Genomic DNA, 23,325 nt, shown 5'->3' on the forward strand with positions numbered 1-23,325 from the left:
GTTTTTGCTATGCTAGAGCATTAAACTGCGATGACCTTTATTCAGCAAAGAAGCATATACTCCAAAGCAGAATTTAAACAGAAAGTAGATATGAACATGAAATATACTTGTAAGTAAATACAAAATTAATAACCATTCTTTGCATAGGTATAAAAACTCACTTGGAGACCATGCACTGCAGCTTGGAAAACTGGTTGCTATGTCTTATTCCAAAAGCCAGTACTATGTGCCAGGCATATTTTTTGCGTTCCAGATGCTCAAGATACTACAGTGACCAATGCAGACAAACTTTTGCTCTTTGGAACTTACATTTCAGTGCTTAGGCATTTTCTCAGTGATGAATAAAATAAAATGATAAAGTAAATCTAACCAGTGTTGTTTTAGAATACTACAGGTGACATTTTTATTAGTTGGAACTTGAAACGAATTTGGAATTTTCTGTTTTTCTTTCTTGGGGATTTTGAAAATAGAGGTGCATATGGAAAGTGGAGGTGCAAAAACATTGCATATCCAGTACTAATTAGTATTTTCAGAATGTCAGAAGACATTCCTAAAGCTTCAAATAAAAACAATTAGATGTTGTGAAGGGATTTGCTAATTACTTGGGAGGGAACTTGACGTGCTTATTGACCTCTTCTTTCTTCTGCTGGGATATCTCAGCCTATAGGAATGACTTCCCAGCCTCTAGGGATGACTTCCCTTCTCACTCAATGCATGCTCACCCATTCTCATTCCCTCACAGTCTTAATCCTGCCCCTTGCACAGGCTCTCTCCCTTCCACATCTTCACTTGCCTACTTTCACGGGTTCCATTTCATCCTGCTCCCGTTTCAAGCACAGGTTCTCTGAATATGACTTTTTTTTTTAAAGCTCAGCCAGTAGATGTCTCCATTACTCCCTCATAGCTAAGACCTCTGCAAGTAGATTTTAATCGTTTCTTCAACCGACAAGGAGGAGGATTTGATGATTTGCCAAAAATGAGCAGATGCTCGGGAGGACACGTCTCCATCCTACGTCCCTCCCCTCTGATTTGTCAGAAATGAAAACTCCTTTCTCCCTCTTTTTCAGGCAAAAAGGCTGGTTGAACTAAGCATTCAAGACGCCAACACCCTCCTCCTCAGTACGTACAAGTTTCCTTCCTTCTGAGCCACAAAAGCTCTGCTTCGCCCCTCACTCTCGCCCACCTCGTCCAACCCCCTCAGGTTTCAGAGTCATCGGGGAACACGAGTGGGTGAAAGCACTCGGCGCTGCTGCCTCTCGCGCCACCGCCTCCTCCTGCGCCTCCTCTGTGCCGCCTCGGGTTCAGCACTGGACAGCGCCCCCATTCCCCGCTAACGGCAGCCGGCTAATTGACACCGGAGCCGACCAAACAGGGAACAAGATGGACTGGATGCCGCCCTACAGGGGTTTGGTTGCGGCCAAGCTGCCGCTTTAAACAGGCTTTCCTCCCGAGAGCAGGGAGCGGAAGGAGTGTGGTCTGTGGCCAAACCCAAAGCTCCAATTAACCAGTTGCCTGGCCCGCGGGACCCCAGAGAGACAATCGCCTTAACAGAAATCTTCGCTCTGTGGGACCGGCTTCAGCGCTCTCGCGCCGTCCGGGTGCGCGCGCTCCGCGCCTCCGGGCGGGGCGAACGAGGAGGCGGGGCCAGGGCTGGGAGGCGGGGCGAACGAGGAGGCGGGGCCAGGGCTGGGAGGCGGGAACGACCGGCCGCGGGTGAGGTGATGGAGCAGCGTTTGCGGCCGCCGCGGCCGCAGCAGCCCCAGCAGCTCTGGAACACACCTCAGTGAGAGCGGCGGTGGAAGCTGCCGAGCAGAAAGACGTAAGCAGGCTAACTATAGCCGCCAGCAGGCAGAGGGGAGGTAACCTGTTCGGCTCGGGGCTGCGAGATGCGTAATTGTGAGCCAACCCATCGCGGAGCGGCTGCAGCCGGCGTTGCCACAGGTGATTCGATTTCCTGTGACGGGAGCTTAGCCACAGTGAGATTTGGAGGCATTCTTATTCTGAAGTCCTTTTCGACCGGGTGCCGACCGGAGAAGGGGGAAGACTCCTGGTAAAAGTCTTTCTGTTGGTAAATTGACGACCAGAATTTAAGAAGTGACTCCTCCGTCACCTCCTCTCCCCTGAGAGGCAGATGGGAGCCATGGCTCGCCCCTTACTCTTCTGCCTCCTGCTCACTCATCTGGGACTGGGAGCGGTGGGCGCCGGCCGCGACCCTGCGGGACGTCCGGGCTCCCCCCGAGAGAGGACCCTGCGGGGGAAGCAGCACGCCCAGCAGCCGGCCGGAGCTCCTGTCTCGGACCCCTGGGCTCCCTGGAGCCGCTCCACCGACGGCACCATCTTGGCGCAGAAACTCGCCGAGGAGGTGCCGGTGGACGTGGCCTCTTACCTCTACACCGGGGACTCCCACCAGCTGAAGCGGGCCAACTGCTCCGGCCGCTACGAGTTGGCGGGCCTGCCGGGGAAGTCGACGGCCCTGGCCAGCTCCCATCCCTCTCTGCACGGGGCACTGGACACGCTGACACACGCGACCAACTTCCTCAACATGATGCTGCAGAGCAATAAGTCGCGAGAGCAGAACTTGCAAGACGACCTGGAGTGGTACCAGGCGCTGGTGCGGAGTCTGCTGGAGGGCGAGCCCAGCATCTCGCGGGCGGCCCTCACCTTCAGCACCGAGTCGCTGTCCGCGTCCGCCCCGCAGGTCTTCCTCCAGGCCACGCGCGAGGAGAGCCGCATCCTGCTTCAGGACCTGTCGTCCTCGGCACACCACCTGGCCAACGCCACACTGGAGACCGAGTGGTTCCATGGCCTCCGGCGCAAGTGGCGGACCCACGTACAGCGCCGCGGCTCCAATCAGGGGCCCCGGGGCCTGGGCCACAGCTGGCGGCGCAGGGACGGGCTTGGCGGGGACAAGGGCCACGTCAAGTGGTCTCCGCCTTACCTGGAGTGCGAGAACGGGAGTTACAAGCCGGGGTGGCTGGTCACTCTCTCCGCCGCTTTCTACGGGTTGCAGCCTAACTTGGCCCCAGAATTCAGGTAGGGAGCGGAAAAAAGGCGAAAGGAAAGCCTTCCTTCCGGTTTCGGGGGCGGGTGCGCGAGTGGGGAAGGGAGACTTGGATGTGACACGAACCACCCTCCCAGCAGGGACCGAGGCTGAGGGACACCCCACGCGGGCTCTGTGCTTCCGGACAAGAAGCGCCCCAGTTTTTCAGACTCAGACCCTCAGCGAAGGATTCTCCCAGATCAGTTTCCCTGCAGGGGCTGGGACTGGGGAGTGGGAAGAGCACTTGGTGGATCTGAGAAGAATCTCTGGTGCCCTACGCTTCTCCCCCGTCTTTAGGAGAACAGCGAGTGGTGGGCAGTTTCCAGGCAGGGGTGATGCTTCGAACCTGGAGAGCTCGGGTTGTGCCGCTCCGCCCTCCCTCCCCCGCCCCAGGCAGAGAGCGGCCAGCACCAGATGAGAGAGGACGAGGAACCAGAGGAAGACAGAGAGCTTCTCGTTTCTGCCACTTCGGGGTAGCTTTTCCCTGCTTCCTACCTGTGTGATTTGAGGCACCTGTCTGTTGTAATTAAAACAGTGAAAACCCCTGGGCGGTTCAGTTCCCTCTTAGCAGTGAGTGAGTCGCAACAGCACAGCTGTCTCCAGGATCCAGACTTTGCAACTTGGTCAGTTCTTTCTACTCATTTCCCTCCTCCTCCTAATCCGTATCCCGTTCCTGGGTCCCCTCTTTCTCAGGTGGTCCTGTCAGGCATACCCAAGGACTCCCCAGCCCTCCACATTCTTATGCATTTTATAGATACCTGGTTGAGTTATTTCACGGGAGGAGCGAGGGAGGGATTTGTTCTGATTGAACTGACTCAAGGAGCTTGGAGGAAACTTATGTATAGCATTTGTGGAAAGATGAGAATTTGTAAATGAACAGGTCGTAACTTCTTCCCTGGGAAGTGCCTGATCTTTGAGGTGAGAAACTTCTAGAAGTAGACCTTAAGAGTTGATGTGAGGAAGAACAGAGATAGATAACAGAAACTCCAAAGAGGGCTAGAGATTGATCAGGATCCTCCTGAACTCCCACATTTGAGGCTCTGGAAAGGTCTGGTGTGGGTAGGGGTTGGAGGTTGCTTCTGTACTTCTTGAGAACCTGAGCAAAAGTGAGAAACCTGTGTATGTGTGTGTGCATGTGTGTGCACTTTGTTTGGAGCAACAAGGGCAGGATGCTGAAAGATACCAAGCTGAGTACTGGGTGGGCAAATGGGGGAGTCCAGAAGTTTGTCTTGGCTCTGCAGTTTACTGCAGAATGCCCTCAAGTGAGCTTCTTAAACTTTCTTGGCCTCAGCTACTTGTCTATCAAGTCAGGGAGTTCAACTAGATGATCTCTAGGGAGCCATCCAGTTATAAAATTCTGTAGATTTTAATGCTGGCAACACTTGAGAAGGTGTAAATTTAAAAAAAAAAACAACTCTTTCTCTGGTTCTGTATGACTATAAGTGTGTTTGTGTGTATGTTCTATCCTTTTTAAAGATCTTGTCTTAAACTAGAGTGACTTTTTCACACTTTCAGGATAATTTTATTTCTTCCCGAATTCTGCAGGATCCTATTAGTAACAGCTGATCCCAGCTTTGAGTCTTTGTCATATTGTCTTCTCAGAAGGGGAAAGCTCAGCAGATGTCATTCACTGCCAGCAAATTGTTTGTGACCTTTAGATAAACTCAGAAAGGGGGTCCCTGATCCCAGGATCAAATATACTCCTTCCTTCCTTCCTTCCAACATTTACTTTATGTTAGGCCCTGTGCTAACTGTTTGCATGTGTTACATCTTAATTAATACTTACAACATTCCTATGAGTTAGGTTTTACTAGTTTCCTTATTTTACAGACAAAAAGCTCTGAAGCACAGGGAGATTACATTTCTTTTCCAAGATTACATAGCAGTTTAGTAGAGCCAGGATTTGAGTCCATTTCATACTTTTAGCCACTATGCTAAACTGTCTTAAAAAGGTGTCCTAGGATTGTTGCATGTAATGTAGTTGCCACATAAAAATCTGTGTATTTTCAAGCATCAGACATGGGACTGAAGATGAGAACCATTCATTTTCAGAATTATTTCTCTTAAGGCTCAGGAAGCATAAGTTACCTAAATGAAAGTACATCTGCCAGGCAAGATAAAAGGGTCTGAGGTTGTGAGGGCTCACAGCCCCCTATCTATTTTTTGGACTGCATTCAGAAAACAGTTTTCTCTTTAAGTGTTTTCATAGTTATGGCTGGTGTTTTCAGCCAAGGCATGATGCCAGGCCATTTAGTGTCTGGCTCTCTACAGAAGCTGCCTCATGCTGGTAGCATAGATGAAGAACAGAATAGTGCTCTCATGTGATCTCATGTGAGCGCTTTTGCCCTGTGTCCTGAGTGTCTTGATGCTCTACTGAAGGTACACACAGATGTTAATTATAGCAACTGAAAAAAAAGTGATCATCAGGTGGTTCCTCCTGTTGTTTCATAGATAAAGAGACAGAATTAGGAAGGTGAAATGACATGTCCAAGAAAAAGGGCCCAAACCTTCTGCCTCTGGTTCACACTGTGATTGATATGTGTATGCCTACATCATATTTCTGTGGCTCTCTGGACCTATGCACACAAAGTATGCTGGGGGACAGAGTGTATTCTTTATCTTCTTTTAGGACAAAAATTAACCCATAGAACACAGCTGTTGAATTTATATTATTTTCACACATTCGAGGTAATATTTAAGTGGGTCTTTTTTTGTCTTTTCATACTCACAAAAGGCAAAAGTTCTTTGTTGATAACATTTTATCATCAAAGATGTGTAATCTAATATTCTAAAATATGGGTAAATAATATCGTGCAGATATGGGAACAAGGTAAACCTCAGATCAGTTTTTGGGAAACCATAATTAGGAGCTCTAACCATGACTTTAAATATATTTAAAACCTGCAGAGTGTTATTTGTAAAAAGCCTAATGCATAATAAAAAAAATCCATTGATTATAAATTCCTTATGAAAAAAGAGAAAAAACTTTACAGTTAAAAGTTTCATTTAAAATCAGTTACCATTTACCTACATTTTATTTACAAGACTCAATCATTTAAATTACATTATACTTTATTTTTAGAGAATGTAAATCTAAAACACAAAATTAAAAAGTAATCTGAGAACGTGGTCAACTACCTTCATACATTAATGTTTATCACTGTAAAACACTTCTTTTTTTTAAAAATATTTTATTTATTTATTTTTAGAGAGAGGGGAAGGGAAGGAGAAAGAGTGGGAGAGAAACATCAATGTGTGGTTGCCTCTCATGAGTGCCCTGCTGGGAACCGGCCTGCAACCCAGGCATGTGCCCTGACTGGGAATCGAACCGCGATACTCTGGTTCGCAGGCCCGCACTCAATCCACTGAGCTACGCCAGCCAGGGCCTGTAAAACACTTCTTAGAAATTATATTCCCCTTTATTTCAGAATGACACAAGTATCTTAAATTTTACAGTGTATCATAAAACTCTCAGGGAAGTTAATTGTTCATTTCTTTCTTTGTAAAAAGTGCTATTAGTTGTTCTAAGTGTCTCTTTAGTCTTTTGTTACAGTCCTATGGTATACATATTGATTCTCATCTGCAACCCTAGCAAAAAAGCAGAGTAATAATTTAAAGTGTATCTTAAATTATTTTTATTTATTATATTAGGTTTGTGATGTCCTTGTAGAATTTTCCTTGAAGTTAAGTACTTTGGTTTTGCATAGTAATTTTAATTTTATAGAACTTGAAGTATTATATGCAGTTGGTCCCACTGTGCTCAAATCATAGATACTTTTCCTGGTGGTAGTTGGAACTCCTCAGTGCCTAGCATGGATGTAAGGTACTTAGGTGTTTGTTGAATTTAAACTAACATGAAGGAACTTTTGGGAATTATTTATTTCTTGATGAACTGAAAGGGACTTTGGAATTCATCATTTTTTCCATCTCCTCCTTTTAGAGAGGAAGAAACTGAGAACCAAATGGCTAAAGAAATTTGCCAGAGTGGCACAGTTCTTTAGTGGCAGGTTGGAAATAATGGAAACCATTATATATTGAGCACCTACAATATGTTAGATGTTTTATATGTAGCATTACATTTAATTCTTAGTACTATCATGTACTTACAACTTTGGAAAAGTTGAGCAACCTGATGAAAATAACACAGCTAATAAATTAGGGACTCTAAATCAGATTTAGTTTACCAGAGAAGCTTTCCTTATCTTTCTACTATCCTATGCCACTATGTCCTAGTAATTTTGTTTTCATCTTGTTATTCAAAAATATAATATAGTAACAGCTTGAAACAATTAATGTATTTGACCCAAATAAGTGATATACACTTATTTTTTCTAGGCCAACTGTAAACTAAAGTATGTCGTATGGAGAGAAAAACATTAGCTTAAGCTGGCATTATGCTTCAAGTCCCAGTTTTGTCTCTTATTGGCTGTGTTACCTGTCTGGAAATGTTTCTGCATAATTAAAATGTGGGAATGAACTTGATGATATTCACACTTCTATAACTCCTTGTTCTGTGAATTCTTAAGTGGCCTATCCAAATAGTCAACAAATAAGATCTGGAAACATGGCTGATACACACTAGCACAGTTAAGTTGTGGCAATGATATTGCTAGGAGAGTAACACACAGAGGAGGAGGAAACCAAATGAATGCCAGACCTGCTGTTTGGTAAAAAAAAAAAAAAGGCTCTAGGGCAATAGAGGAAAGGCCACAATGCTGTTGAAACACCTTTTTAGAAACTAACATAATGAACATCAGTGTCACTGATATGCTGCCTCCTGAGGGGGTCACTTCACTTTCTTTCCTTCACATGCACACAACTATTCGCCTTCAACACTGATTCCAATACAGATCTCTGCTTTTAATAAAACAGGGCAATTTGCATGGTGTAGAAGAAATGACCATCTTACTTTAGGACAAACATATCCTAAATCTCTCTTGCAAGTCTTGGTAGTAGTGAAGAAGTCACCTGTAGGAACAACACAGAGATTTTACCTGAGTTGTAGATCAGTGGGTTTTTAGATGTCTTCTGCTGTTAAGGCTTTTGAGTCTCAATTATTTCATCTCTAAACTAAATAGTGAACTGTTTTTCCATTGGTATTCCCTAAAAACTAAATGAAGAATTCTCATTACATAAGAAGTTCGGTAAATATTCTGTATTGTAGCTTCTGTCTTCCCAAATAGTGCCTTCAGCTGTATTCTTTAGTTTAGCTGCATTTATAGTAATTTATTATTTAAAAAATGATTTCGTTTCATTCCTAATTATTGTGAAGGCTTGTAATGACTGTGGGTCCTGGTGGAAATATTGGCCATAGAGATAAATGTTGGCATTAGCCTGGACCACATTCTTTATTTATGGTGTTAACATGGACAGCAGTTGCCCTTTTAATCCTCAGTTTCCTCATCTGTGAATTGAGGGGGTGGGACTAGGTGACCTGCTGGGCTCCTTACAATCTTAAAAGTATATGATTATGTACACAATCAAATGTGTCATTTTATTTTTGTTTTTTAAAAATTATTTTATTGTTGTTCAAGAAAAGTTGTCTCCATTTACCTCCCATCTCTCCCCTGCTACCCCAGCCATCCCCACCTCCCTCCCCTGCTTCCACCCCCTTGGTTTTGTCCATGTGTCCTTATAGTTGTTCCTGAAAACACTTCAACCTTTCCCCCCATTATGCCCTCCTACCTTCCCTCTGGTTACTGTCAGAATGTTCTTAATTTCAATGTCTCTGGTTATATTTTGGTGCTTGTTTGTTTTGTTGATTAGGTTCCACTTAAAGGTGAGATCATATGGTATTTGTCTCTCATGGCCTGGCTTATTTCACTTAGCATAATTCTCTCCAGTTCCAGCCATGCCGTTGCAAAGGGTAGGAGCTCCTTCTTTCTTTTTGCTGCATAGAATTCCATTGTGTGAATGTACCATGTTTTCTTTTTTATCCATTCATTTACTGATGGGCACTTACATTGCTTCCAGCACTTGGCTATTGTAAATTGTGCTGCTATGAACATTGGGATGCATAGGTTTTTTTGAATTGGTGTTTCAGCATTCTTAGGATATAATCCTAGCAGTGGAATTGCCAGGTCAAAAGGCAGTTCCATTTTTAGTTTTCTGAGGAAATTCCATACTGTTTTCCACAGTGGCAGCATCAGTCTGCATTTCCACCAACAGTGCACTAGGGTTCCCTTTTCTCCACAACCTCTCTAACACTTACTGTTTGTTGATTTCTTTATGATGGCCATTCTCACTGGTGTGAAGTGGTATCTCACTGTGGTTTTAATTTGCATGTCTCTGATGAATACAGATGCTAAAATCCTCAACAAAATATTGGCAAACTGCATTCAGCAATACATTAAAAAGATCATACACCATGATCAAATGGGATTCATCCCAGAGATGCATGGATGGTACAACATTTGCAAATCAATAAATGTAATATATCACGTAAACAAAACAAAAGACAAAAATCACATGACCATATCAATAGATGCATAAAAAGCATTTGATAAGGTACAGCATCCATTTATGATAAAAACATCCAGCCAAGTGGGAATAGAGAGAGCATCCCTCAACATACTAAAGGCTATATACAAGAGACCTACAGCCAACATTATACTCAGTGGGCAAAAACTTAAGTTTTCCCACTAAGATCAGGAACAAGACAAGATGTCTGCTTTCACCACTCCTATTCAACATAGTATTGGAAGTCCTAGACACAGCAATCAGACAAGAAAAAGAAACAAAAGACATCCAAATTGAAAAGGAGGAAGCAAAACTATCATTGTTTGCAGATGACATAATAGTATTCATAGAAAATCCAAAGACGCCACCAAAAAACTACTTGACCTCGTAAGTGAATTTGGCAAAACAGTGCAATACAAAGTCAAAATTCAGAAAGCAAAGGCATTTTTGTACACCAACAATGAAATGTCAGAAACAGAAATCAGGAAATGTGTCATTTTAATTTTGAAGTTTTACTGTTTTTTATTATAATGCCAAGATCTGTTAATCTATGTTCATTTAAATGCAGGTCATGTTATACATGTCAAGTGTTTAACTTTACTTTGGTGATTTATTCATAGAACAATTATGGAAAGCATTCTCAATGTACACTGAGTTGAACACACACACACACACACACACACACACACACACTGAAAAGAGAACTCAACTCCATTTCTCCATTTCAATGTAAGAATAAGCATGATCTGAGTTTCCAGGTTTTAAAAGATCCTCTGAATCCACTTCAAAGTCAACAGGAAGCTGTTTCACAGGTTTCTAAAGCAATGGCCTCAGTATACCTATTATTTCCCTCAAGATAATCAATATTTAGGCATTCTAAGGCACTTACTTCCTCTTAATAATAACAACCTATTTCAATTTTGCTCTGTAGTTGGCCTTAAAATTTCAAAAACAGGTTATTTATTGTGGTGCAGCAGTGCTACAGCATTACTTGCCATTTTCTAGAATAAGCTTTTGGAAGAAGAAATGGAATCTCTAAAACTGCTAAATAAATAACAAGAGTATATGCCTACCCTCTGGAGAGGAACTGGTGCCCTCACTAGACTGATTTTATAGTTTCAACTGCTGGATAAGTTAAATTTTATTTTTAACTTTAGAAAGGCAGTAGTTTGTTGTTCACCATTCAGGTTTTGAGGCCACTCTTTTCCAACATGCACTGTGTTTTATGATTATAGTGTAACATGCTAGGATGCCAAGAAGTATGTTATTGATGTTATTTTCACCTGGTTGGTACAGAACCATTAGGGCCTTGTTGTTTCCCCTTTGCAGTTCTGAATTGGTATTCACTGGGGTATTTAACCAAGATTATTAACACAGTACATCCGGATTTTGATAACTTCAGCAGCTTCATGGCCACTATGTTAAATAGGCAGCTCACTAGTGCTAGGGAGAGTTTGTAGCCAACAACATTATTGAGCTTTTACTCAGCACAGCAATGGCACATGTATTGGGGCCGGTTTTGCTGGTCTTTAGCCTCATTTGCTGCTCAGCTTCTAGTAAAAAATTTTTCTATGTGTAATTTCTACTTTGGCTGGGCATTTACTCATCCAAGTTTTTCTTCCTACAGGTAAAAACTGACCTATAAAAATATTTAGGTGGATAGGCTGTTCTATGAAATACTTTTTCAGTTTAGAAAAGGATTATCCTCCCCACCCCTCACCCTTCCTGCAATGCCAAACTTAGTATAGGTACCAAGACTGACATTTTCCCCAAAGGATATTATAGTGCTTCTAAGCAATTACTGGATATATCTACAGTTGATGCTTGAAAAACACAGGTTTGAACTGCATGGGTGTACTTATATGTGATTTTTTTCAATACAAACTGTATTTTCCCTTCCTTATGACTTTCTTGACATTTTCTTTGTTCTGCCTTACTTAATTGTACAAACAGTATACAATACTTATACAGTGTGTGTGTTAATCAGAATTTTAAAGATGTTGTTTTTTAGCATTTATTGTTGCTGGTAAAAATTTTGATATTAATCTGATTTGCTATTTTTTTAGATAATCTTTTCTCTTCATGGAAACTTTTAAGATATTTTCTTTTTCCTTGGGGTTCTGGATATTCATGGTGATGTGCTTAGATGTAATTCTTTTTATTGATCAACCTTACCACTGAGTTGGTCCTTTTAGACTTCTCCACTCAGAATTTCCTTATATGACTGCTTAAAATGATTTTCTCTTGTTTTCTTTTTCTGGGACTCCTAGAACAGGTGTCCAGTTTTCTTGGACTGATCTCTGTATTTCTTAATTTTTCTTGCATTTTCCAGTTCTCTTTCTTTTTACTTTGTTTTCCAGGAGATTTTCTCATTTTTCCTTCTTTTTAAAAATTAATTTTGTTTTCATTTATCAATCTCTTTTAATATCCATAAACTCTTTCTTTTGTTCTAATTGTTTACTTTTCAGAATTGTATGTTCATTTTCTTAAATCTTTTTGAGAATATTAATTAAAATACCGATTAAATTATCATTTGATCCTTTAATTATTGTTTCTTGTTCCAGGTTCAGTTATTTTGCTTGTTCATACAGGTCCTTCTCTTTCATGCTATCAGTTCACCTCAGGTGTGATCCCTACTCATCAAAGGACTAGGTTAATTTATATAGCTAAATAGTATGCATTCTTATGCCAGATGTCTAGACCTTGACTGTCTACCTTGACTGTCAGGCTTCATTCCCTTTTGGATGAGTGGAAAGGAAGTTGGCAATCTCTGGCCAATCCTAGACCTTTCCTCTGTGAGAACTAGTAACTGTTCTAAAGTTTTATTTCCTCTCAGGTATTTCTTTCAATCTCTGTGCAGAATAGTTGTTGATTTTTAGCTCAGGAATAAATGTCATCACTGCACACCAGGAGAGGATGTGCCAACTTGTATAACTGCTTAGAAGGAAGTCCTCGGTTTGTACATCCACTTTGAAATGAAGTTACTTTGAGTTTAAAATCTTTCTGGAAACTCTACTGAAAGAGTAGTTTCCATCTCTGTCCCTACCTTCTCCAGAATGTGACCTGTACTTAGCTGCTACCACCCTGACTTATTATCAGCATGATCTCAGAGAATTGTGCCAAATCTTTGGTCAATTACTATTCATTACTTACAGCCATTACAGTTGAGTGTGGAGCAATGAGGTAGAGACATACGCTTAACTCATCAGTTTGAATAAGAACTTGAACCCAGGTCTTTTGACCAGTCTTCATACCTTTACACCTATGATATTCAGCTCTTTTACTTATTCAGTGTGTGCACTTAGGCAAACCATTTTACCTCTTTGTATCCCAAATTTCTTAACTGTTATTTAGGGAGAATGAGAAGGACCATATAAAGTTGCAATATAAATTAAGGAGAGAATCAGTCACATACAATTTCAATGAGGAATTTTTAAGGGCATTTAGTATAATGTTTGACACATAATGAGCTACCTAATAAATAATAACTTAAAACATAGGGTTCAAAGTATACTAATGAACAGTATATTTAATTCTCATTTTGGGTATCTAACCAAAGCTCCTTATTTTAAATTCCAATTATGAACATTTTAATTTAATTTATGGTCTTATTGTTACTATTTTTGGATCACAAGTGTCCTTTGGCACAAGTTATATATCTTTCTCTGAAAAATTACTATGAACAGCTGACTTGTTTTTATTGTTTAAAATATTAGGGTCTAGAAAAAAGTCATTTCAAATTTTTAAAAACCTGCAGATTATCAGCTGGGCAATCAGAAATGAAGAGGTACTCTATGAATAAGCCAACAGAAAAAAAGAAATTTAATAATTTAAGATTAACAAGAAGTGTATTTTCACTTAGATATTATAACCAAACACTAATATAAATGGCATGTTTATTTAAATCACCAGGAAACTCAAAGTCTGGGATCATTATATATATTTTAAAACAGATTACAGTGTTCACATTAGACATTTATTTTGTCAGACAGACTATACTTATTTATTTTTTTGTCCTGAGCAATTAAAAATTTTGGCATTGGGCATATTATATAACTTCTCTTAACCTTATTTTCTTCCTCTATAAAATGATAAAAACACTTCCTCTTTCATAGGATTGTTATTTGAATGAATCCATGTAGGTGATCTCTTTGTATTGGGTTCCCTTACAAGAGATTGCCTTACCCCATTCAGAAATGGTCATATTCAAAGAGGTGATATAAGGGAAACCAGGGATATGTTTGATAAATGTTCTCTTGTTATTTAAATTTTAAATAAAGTGTGGCTCAGAATTATTCTAATGAAATAAACCAAAAATGAGACATGAAATCAGCTACTTCTGCAAAAGGAGGAGACTCAAAATATATTTTTCAGGAAAACAATAATCTATTACCAAACTCTGAACCCTAGTAATTTTAAGAGATGTGTTGCACTTAACTTTGAAAAAGTATCACCTTCAAGAGCTCCAGCATACAAAGATTTAGTCTGTGGATAGGAATAGATATCCCTTTTGATTGATTTTACTTCATTTTATATTTATTAAATCTCTTTTCTAAAAAAATCATATTTGAGTTATTTTTTTCCCACACAAAGTGTACAGATCTTCCCAAAGAAGGTGTGACCTGATTTCTGAAACTCCTTTCAAGAACAAGAAGCCAGACAGATGGAAGACATTTGTCACTATGTAAAGTTTTGGCAAGCTTCTCTACACGTCTGCAGCAAAGTAGTGAGGGGGAGGGGAACATTTTCTTGCTTTACGACAGAGTGTTGTCAAATTCTTCTATCTGTTCTAGAGGGGATCAGACTGTGTTCTTGGTTCTCTTGCGCTTATAGTTATGATCTTGAGCTAAATGATACAGATGCTCAGTGTTTTTGTAAACAGTGTTTTCAGAAGATGAGCAGCCCTAAGAGAGGTAGTTACTCAAAGATGATTTACGTCACTGAAATATGAATCTAGACTGTTTTACAGTTAGATGGCAACAGACAGGAAATCCTTCTTCCCCTTTTAAAAAAGTCTCTTTTCTTTTCCTTGATCCCACCCACGTTTATAAGTTATTTGTGTGCTATTTTAGTCATACAGTTGTTACACATTTCATTATTTTGCTCACTTTTATTCACACAACTCTGTTTTAAAAATCTTTTCATGTTACTACATATTACAATGAGGCCACTTCTCTATTGCTCAAAGTATTCTACTTCTGCATAGGTGTAGAAATTGTCCAGGCCCAGGGATGGGCCCCCAGACTGTCTTTAATTCCCTGCCATTGCAATAACACTGCAATAACATTGCAATTACCTGCCATTGCAATAACACTCAGAATGATATACAATTTAAAACTTATGAATTATTTCTGGAATTTCCATTTAATATTTCCAGACTATGATTGACTGTGGGAAACTGAAACCACATAGAATGAAACTGTGGATAAGGGGAACTAATAATATACAGTGCTATCTCACTATTGTTTTAATTTGCATTTTTCTATTCACTAGTGAGCTTAAGCACCTCTTCATGTGCTTGCAAGTCTGTTGTATTTACTTTACTGTAAACTCCTTGTTTATATCCTTTGTCCATTCCCTATTATGATTCCTATAGTTCTGTTGTATTGCAAGAGAACCTGGTGTGTTCTGGATCAGCAGTCCCCAACCTTTTTGACACCAGGGACCAGTTTCATGGAAGACAATTTTTTCACAGACCAGTGTTGGAAGGATGGTTTGAGGATGATTCAAATGCATTACATTCAAGTTCACCTCCTGCTCTGTGTCCCAGTTCCTAACAGGCCTGGACTGGTACCTTATCTGCAGCCCAGAGGTTGGGGACCCCTGTCCTATATAGTATTTCCTTCTCAATTTTAGACACCTAATGTGTCATCTTTCAGTTGACTTTGTCCATACACTCTTCCCTTGAAAAGGGAATTTTAGTTATTTAGTCAAAATTTTGCCTTACTGTTTACTTATACTTTTGGATTTCATTTGAACCTTTTAATACTTTGTCACAACAATACTCTCTTGTGTTAAAAATTACTATAAAGTATTACCTATCACAGTTAGGTCTTTAACATCAAATTGTATATGGTATTGGAGAGAGATCCAGGTTATTATTTTTATCCATTTAATGAGCCATGTTCCCCAAACTATCATCCTTTATCATACCTATAAGTACATTATATGCACATGTATGTCTCTGAGCCTTCTATTTATTCTAGCCCTTGCCTCGTTTGTTTTCCTATCAATATTCTTATGGTTTATTGCCATGGTTGGGTAGTATGTCTTAGTGTTTGTGTGGGCAGGTCCTACCTCTTGTCCCTTCTTTGTCACAGCTGATTTTTATTATTCTACTTAAAATAAGCTGTCAAGTTTCTTAAAAGCTGGTATAGAATTTTGTTTAGTTCAGCATTAAATCTGTAGCTTCATTTGATGAGAACTGATATTTTAAATATAGTAAATTATTCCCTTTTAGAGCATGGGATATCTCCTCATTTATTCAGATCATTTATGATGTCCATTAGAGTTTCAAATGTTTTCCATAAAGGTTTCATATATTCTTAATTAACTACTAGAGAATTTATGGTTTTTGTTGCTATTTAAAATGGCATCTTTTTAGTTATAATTTTTGTTGGAGATTGTTGGTGTAGAGAAATGCTATTGGTTTTTGTATGTTGATCTGGTATCCATCAACCTTGCTGAACTTTCTAAGTTGTTCTCATATTTGTTGATTTTATTGCTAGATAAATCATCTACAAATAATGACAGCTTAATCTCTTCATCTTTACATCTCTTTTTTATACATAGAATTAATTCTAAATTTCAGTACTATGTTAAACAGCATGACTGATAGTAAGCTTTCTTGACTTAAAGGAACCATTTTAATGAAAAATTTTCTTTTTTATGTACATGTTGATAAAGACAAAGGTTTACCAGGTTAAGAAAGTTTCTTTCTATTTCTAGTTTGCCATTAAAAAAATTAGGCATTTGAACTATATACAATGCCTTTTTATATTGATTAAAATAATCATATAGTTTTTTCATTTTTATATTTTCTGATGTTAAAACTCTCTTTTATTCTTTTATTCTGTGTCAAAAATTGATTTTTTTTGACACAGAGTTGTCCTTTCTTATTTATTTATTTATAGACTATGGACTTATGGGTATTTATTTTGAATGGTTGAATTCAAATTTTTTATGGTAAAATTAATGATTTATTTATTTTTTAAATTTTATTTATTTAATTATTGTGCAAGTACAGTTTTCTGTCTTTTACTCTCATCCCAGCCCACCTCCCCTAGTGATCCCCACCTCCCTTCCATTTTCACCCCCTGTAGTTTTTGTCCATATGTTCTTTATACTTGTTCCTGTAAACCCTTCTCCTTTTCCCCTGAAATTTCTTCTCCACTCTCCTGTGGTCACTGTCAGCCTGTTCTCTATTTCAGTTTCTTTGGTTATATTTTGCTTGCTTCTTTGTTTTGTTGTTTAGCTTCTTGTTAAAGGTGAGATCACATGGTATTTGTCTTTCACTGCCTGGCTTATTTCACTCCGCATAATGTTTTCTAGTTGCATCCATGCTGTTGCAAAGGGTAGGAGCTCCTTCTTTCTTTCTGCTGCATAGAATTCCATTGTGTAAATGTACCATAGTTTTTTGATCCATTCATTTACTGACGGGCACCTAGGTTGCTTCCAACTCTTGGCTATTGTAAATTGTGCTGCTATGAACATTGGGGTGCATAGGTTCTTTTGGATTGGTGTTTTAGGGTTCTTAGGATATAATCCTAGCAGTGGAATTGCTGGGTCAAAAGGAAGATCCATTTTTAGTTTTCTTAGAAAATTTCATACTGTTTTCCATAGTGATTATACCAGTCTGCAATCCCACCAACAGTGAACTAGGGTCACCTCTTCTTCACTACTTCTCCAACACTTATTGTTTGTTGATTTGTTTATGATGGCCATTCTGACCGGTGTAAAGTGGTATCTCATTATGGGTATAATTTGCATCTCTCTGATAGCTAGCAATATTGAGCATCTTTCCATGTGTCTCTGGATCCTCTGTATATCCTCCTTGGAGAAATGTCTGTTCAAGTCCTTCGCCTACTTTTTAATTGGGTTGCTTGTCTTAGAGTAGAGTCATGTAAGTTCTTTGTATATTTTGGAGATTAAACCCTTGTCTGAGGTATCATTGGCAAATATGTTTTTTCCATACAATTGGTTCTGTTTTTATTTTAATACTGTTTTCTTTAGCTGTGCAGAAGTTTTTTATTTTGATGAGATCCTATTTGTTTATTCTTTCCTTTATGTCTCTTGCTCTAGGGGTCATATCAGTAAAAATGTTGGTGTGTGAAATATTTGAGATTTTCCTGCCAATGTTCTCCTCTAGGACTTTAATGGTGTCATGGCTTATATTTAAATCTTTTATCCACCTTGAATTTATTTTGGTGTATGGTGTAAGTTGGTGCTCGAGTTTCAACTTTTTACACGTAGCTCTCCAGTTCTCCCAACACCATTTATTGAAGAGGCTATCTTTAGTTCATTTTATGTTGCTGCCCTCTTTGTCAAATATTAATTGACTGTAGAGACTTGGTTTTATTTCTGGGCTCTCTATTCTGTTTCATTGGTCGATGTGTCTGTTTTTATACCAGTGCAGGCTGTTTTGATTACAGTGGCCTTGTAGTGCAGTTTGGTATCAGGTATTGTAACCCCTCCTACTTTATTTTTCTTTCTCAAAATTGCAGCTGCTATTTGGGGTCGTTTATGGTTCCATATAAGTTTTTGAAGTGTTTTTTCTATGTCTGTGAAATATGTCATTGGTACTTTAGTAGGTATTGCATTGAATTTATAAATTGCTTTGGATAGTATGGACATTTTGATGATGTTAATTCTTCCAATTCATGTACACAGTACATGTTTTCATTTGTTTATGTCTTCCTTAATTTCTTTCTTCAGTGTTGTGTAGTTTTCTGCATACAGGTCTTTTACCTCCTTGGTTAGGCTTATTCCTAGGTATTTTATTTTTCTTTTTGATATAGTAAATGGGATTTTGTTCTTGATTTCTGCTTCTGCTGTTTCATCGTTAGTATACAAAAATGCCTTTGATTTCTGGATATTGACTTTGTATCTCACTATTTTGCCAAATTCATTTATTAGGTCGAGCCGTTTGGGTAGAGCCTAAAGATTTTCCATGTGCACTATCATGTTATCTGCAAACAGTGACAGTTTTGTTTCCTCCTTTCTGATTTGGATGCCTTTTATTTCCTTTTCTTGTCTGATCGCTGTGGCTAAAACTTCCAGTACTATATTGAATAGAAGTGGTGAAAGTGGACAACCTTGTCTTGTTCCTGATCTTAGTGGAGAAGATTTTAGTTTTTGCCCATTGAATATGATGTTGGCTGTAGGACTGTCATATATGGCTTTTATTATATTGAGGAATTCTCCCTGTATTTCCACTTTGCTGAGTGCTTTTATCATAAACGGGTACTGTACCTTATCAGATGTTTTTTCTGCATCTTTTGATATGATCATGTGACTTTTGTCTTTGCTTTTGTTTATGTGATGTATTACATTTGCTGATTTGCGAATATTGAACCATTCTTGCATTCCTGGGATGAATCTTACTTGCTTATGTTCTAGGATCTTTTTAATGTATTGTTGTGTGCGGTTTGCCAATATTTTGTTGAGGATTTTAGCGTCTATGTTCATCCGAAATATTAGCCTGAAGTTTTCTTTCTTTGTTGTGTCTTTATCTGGTTTGGGGATTAGGATGATGATGGCTTTGTAAAAAGAGTTTGGGAGTCTTCCATCATTTTGTATTTTTTTTAATATTAAACCATTTATAACTAAAAGTATACAAATCAGCTGAAGTAAACTTCCATGTTAAACTATGAATGTCAGATGGGAAAAGCACACATAATGTGTACATATTGTTACTTGTGGTAGGAAATAATGACAGAAGTAAGTCATGCTTTAGCTAAAGTGGAGTGAAAATATCCGAAGGATATGGAACAGCCCATAATTCACTAGATTACTTTATTTTTTCTTTTTTTAATTTATTTTTAAGTACATTTTTTTGTCTATTTCTCCCATCCCAGCCTCCCCCGCCCCGTGCTCCCCACCTCCCTCCCATTTCCACCCCCCTTAGTCCCCGTCCCTGTGTCCTTCCTATTTGTTCCTCCAAATCCCTCCCCCTTTTTCCGCTTAAATTCCCTCCCCTCTCCCCTCTGGTCACTGTTCCCTTGTTCTCTATTTCAGTGTCTTTGTTTTTATTCTGCTTGCTTGTTTGTTTTGTTGTTTAGCTTCTTGTTAAAGGTGAGATCAAATGGTATTTTTCTTTCACCACCTGGCCTATTTCACTCAGCATAATGCTTTCCAGTTCCATCCATGTTGTTGCAAAGGGTAGTAGCTCCTTCTTTCTCTCTGCTGCATAGAATTCCATTGTGTATATGTACCACAATTTTTTGATCCATTCATTTACTGATGGGCACCTAGGTTGCTTCCAACTCTTGGCTATTGTAAATTGTGCTGCTATGAACATTGTGGTGCATAGGTTCTTTGAAATTGATGTTTTATGATTCTTAGGATATAATCCTAGCAGTGGAATTGCTGGGTCAAAAGGCAGGTCGATTTTTATTTTTCTGAGAAAATTCCAAACTGTTTTCCATAATGGTTGTACAGTCTGCAATCCCACCAACAGTGAACTAAGGACCCCTTTTCCCCACACCCTCTCCAACATTTGTTGTTTGTTGCTTTGTTTATGATAGCCATCCTGACCAATGTAAAGTGGTATCTCATTGTAGGTTTAATTTGCATCTCTCTGATAGCTAACGATATTGAGCATCTCTTCATGTGTCTCTGGATGTTCTGTATGTCCACCATTAAAGTCCTAGAGGAGAACATCGGCAAAAAAATCTCAGATATTTCACGCAGCAACATTTACTGATATGTCCCCTAGAGCAAGAAATATAAAGGAAAGAATAAACAAATGGGATCTCATCAAAATAAAAGCTTCTGTGTGGCTAAAGAAAACAGTATTAAATTACAAAGACAACCAACTGTATGGGAAAACATATTTGGCAATGATACCTCAGACAAAGGTTTAATCTCTAAAATATACAAAGAACTTACACGACTCCACTCTAAGAAGATAATCAATCCGATTAAAAAATGGGAAAAGGACTTGATCTCCATGGATTATTTGGAATAGTCTGTGAAGGATATTAGCTCTTCCTTAAATGCTTTGTAGAATTCTCCTCTGAAACCATCTGGTCCAGGGATTTTTGTGTTGAGAGTTTTTTGATTACTGCTTCAATTTCATCTGCTGTTATTGGTCTGTTCAGGCTTTCTGCTTCTTCTTCATTGAGTTTTGGAAGATTATATTTTTCTAGAAATTTGTCCATTTCACCTAGGTTTTAAAGTTTTTTGGCATACAGTTCTTCATAGTAATTTCTTATAATCCTTTGTATTTCTGTGGTGTCAGATGTAATCTCTCCTCTTTCATTTCTGATTGTGTTTATTTGAGTCCTCTTTCTTCTTTTCTTGATGAGCGTGCTTAAAGGCTTGTCTATTTTGTTTATCCTTTTAAAAAACCAGCTCCTGGATTCATTGATCCTTAGAATTGTGCTTTTAGTCTCTATGTCATTTAATCCTGCTCTGATCTTGGTAATTTTCTTCTTTCTACTTGCTCTGGGCTGTCTTTGTTGTTGTTCCTCGAGTTCTTGCAGGCGTAGGTTAGGTTGTTTGTTTGAAATGTTTCTGTCTTCTTTAGGTAGGCCTGTATTGCTATAAACTTCCATATCAGAACTGCCTTCGCTGTGTCCCATAAGTTTTGGGTTGTTGTGAGTTCATTTTCATTTGTTTCCAGAAACTCTTTGATTTCTTCTCTAATTTCATTCTTGACCCATTCATTGTTTAATAGCATACTTTGCAATCTCCATGATTTTGAGTGTTTTGGGTTTTTTCCTTTGGGGTTGCTTTCCAGTTTTAGTCCCTTGTGGTCAGAGAAAATGCTTGGTATGATTTGAATTTTCTTGAATTTGTTAAGGCTTGTTTTGTGTCCTATCATGTGGTCTATCTTTGAAAGTGTTTTATGTGCATTTGAAAGGAATGTGTATTTAGCTTCTTTGGAATGAAGGGCTCTATATATATCAGTTAAGTCCACTTCCTCTAGGGCGTTATTCAATGCCACAATACCTTTTGATATTTTGTTTGGAAGATCTGTCCATTTTTGACAGTGGGGTGTTAAAATCTCCTTCTATAATCATGTTGCTGTCAATATCTTTCCTGAAGTCCTCTAAGATTTTCTTTATGTATTTGGGTGCTCCTATGTTGGGTGCATATATATTTACAGTTTATGTCTTCTTGGTGGATTCTTCCCTTAATATTATGAAGTGACCTTCTGGGTCTCTCTTTATGGCCCTTTTTTTGAAATCTATTTAGTCTGATATGAGTATTGCTACCCCAGCTTTTTTTTCTTGCTCGTTTGCATGGAAAATTTGTTTCCAGTTCTTCATTTTTAGTCTGTGTAAATCTTTTGTCCCGAGGTGGGTCTCTTGTAGGCAGCATATGTGTGGGTCATGCTTTCTTATCCATTCAGCTAGTCTGTATTTTTTGACTGGAGCATTTAATCTATTTATGTTTGAGGTTATTATTGATAGGTACTTATTCATTGCCATTTTTGTACTTGTGTTCCTCTCCATCTCTCTCTTTCCTTTCCTTAGAGCAGTTCCTCTAGCACCTCTTGCAGAGCTGGTTGGTGGAGGTGTATTCTTTTAGATTTCTTTTGTCTGGGAAGGTCTTTATTTGGCCTTCTATCTTGATTGAGAGCCTTGCTGGGTAAAGTAGCCTTGGTTGCAGGCCTCTGGTTCTTATTACTTGGAATATTTTGTTCCATTCTCTTCTTGTTTGGAGTGTTTGCATTGAGAAGTCAGCAGCTAACCTTATTGGGGCTCCCTTGTATGTCACTTCCTGTTTCTCCCTTGCTTCCTTTAAGATTCTCTCTTTGTCTTAGAATTTTGCCATTTTAATGATGATGTGTCTTGAAGTGGGCCTCTTTGGGTTCCTCTTGATTGGGACTCTGTGTTTCCTGGATTTGTGTGACTTTTTCTCTCGTCAAATTAGGGAAGTTTTCCATGATTACTTTTTCAAATAGGTTTTCTGTCCCTTGCTCTTTTTCTTCTCCTTCTGGTATCTGTATTATTCGGATATTATTACATTTCATATTGTCTTGCATTTCTCTTAATCCCTATTCATTCTTTCTGGGCCTATTTTCCTTTTCTTGCTCTTTCTGGGAGTTTTTTCTACTTTGTCCTCCAACTCACTGATCTGATCCTCTGCTTTATTGATCCTGTTTTTGATTCCTTCTACTGTGTTCTTCAGTTCAGCAATTGTATTCTTCATTTCCTCTTGGCCCTTGTTGATAGTTTCTATTTCCTTTTTCATGTAGATATAGTTTGCAGTGAGTTTATTGTAGTTCCCCTGTAGTTTCTGGTAGCTTATTGTGAGCTTTTTAAACTTCCTGATAACCCATGCTTTGAATTCAATATCTGATAGCTGACTTGCCTCTATTTCATCTAACATTCTTTCTGAGGCTTCCTCCTTTTTTTTCATTTGGGGATTGTTTCTTTGTCTTCCCATAGTTTGCAAGACTCTTCTTGTTAGTTTCAGCTTCTTAAATTGAGTTGTTCTTGCTCCTCGGGTTTATGGTGTGAACTTCTGTGGTATAATACCTATGAGATTCAGTGGTGTAGTCTCCTTGATCTCCCGAGCTCACTGGTCTTGGGTTGTCCTTTAACTTGGCTCTGTGTTTGTCTTTGGGTTTTGATTGTTCTGGGATCTTTCTTTTG

General features: G+C 39.0%; 1 protein-coding gene across 1 annotated transcript in view; it reads left to right on the forward strand.

Moving 5' to 3' along the window:
• The first annotated feature begins 2,131 nt into the window (after positions 1-2,131).
• The window catches only part of GPR158 (G protein-coupled receptor 158), a 360,713-nt gene continuing 339,519 nt past the window's right edge, over positions 2,132-23,325 (forward strand). The window contains exon 1 of the mRNA XM_037125812.2: positions 2,132-3,033. Coding sequence (XP_036981707.2) covers positions 2,132-3,033 — 902 coding nt within the window. The remainder of the gene's footprint in view (positions 3,034-23,325) is intronic.

This window comes from Artibeus jamaicensis, unplaced genomic scaffold, assembly GCF_021234435.1.
Source record: "Artibeus jamaicensis isolate MK-2021 breed Jamaican fruit bat unplaced genomic scaffold, CSHL_Jam_final contig_867, whole genome shotgun sequence".
Classification (NCBI taxonomy): Eukaryota; Metazoa; Chordata; class Mammalia; order Chiroptera; family Phyllostomidae; genus Artibeus; species Artibeus jamaicensis.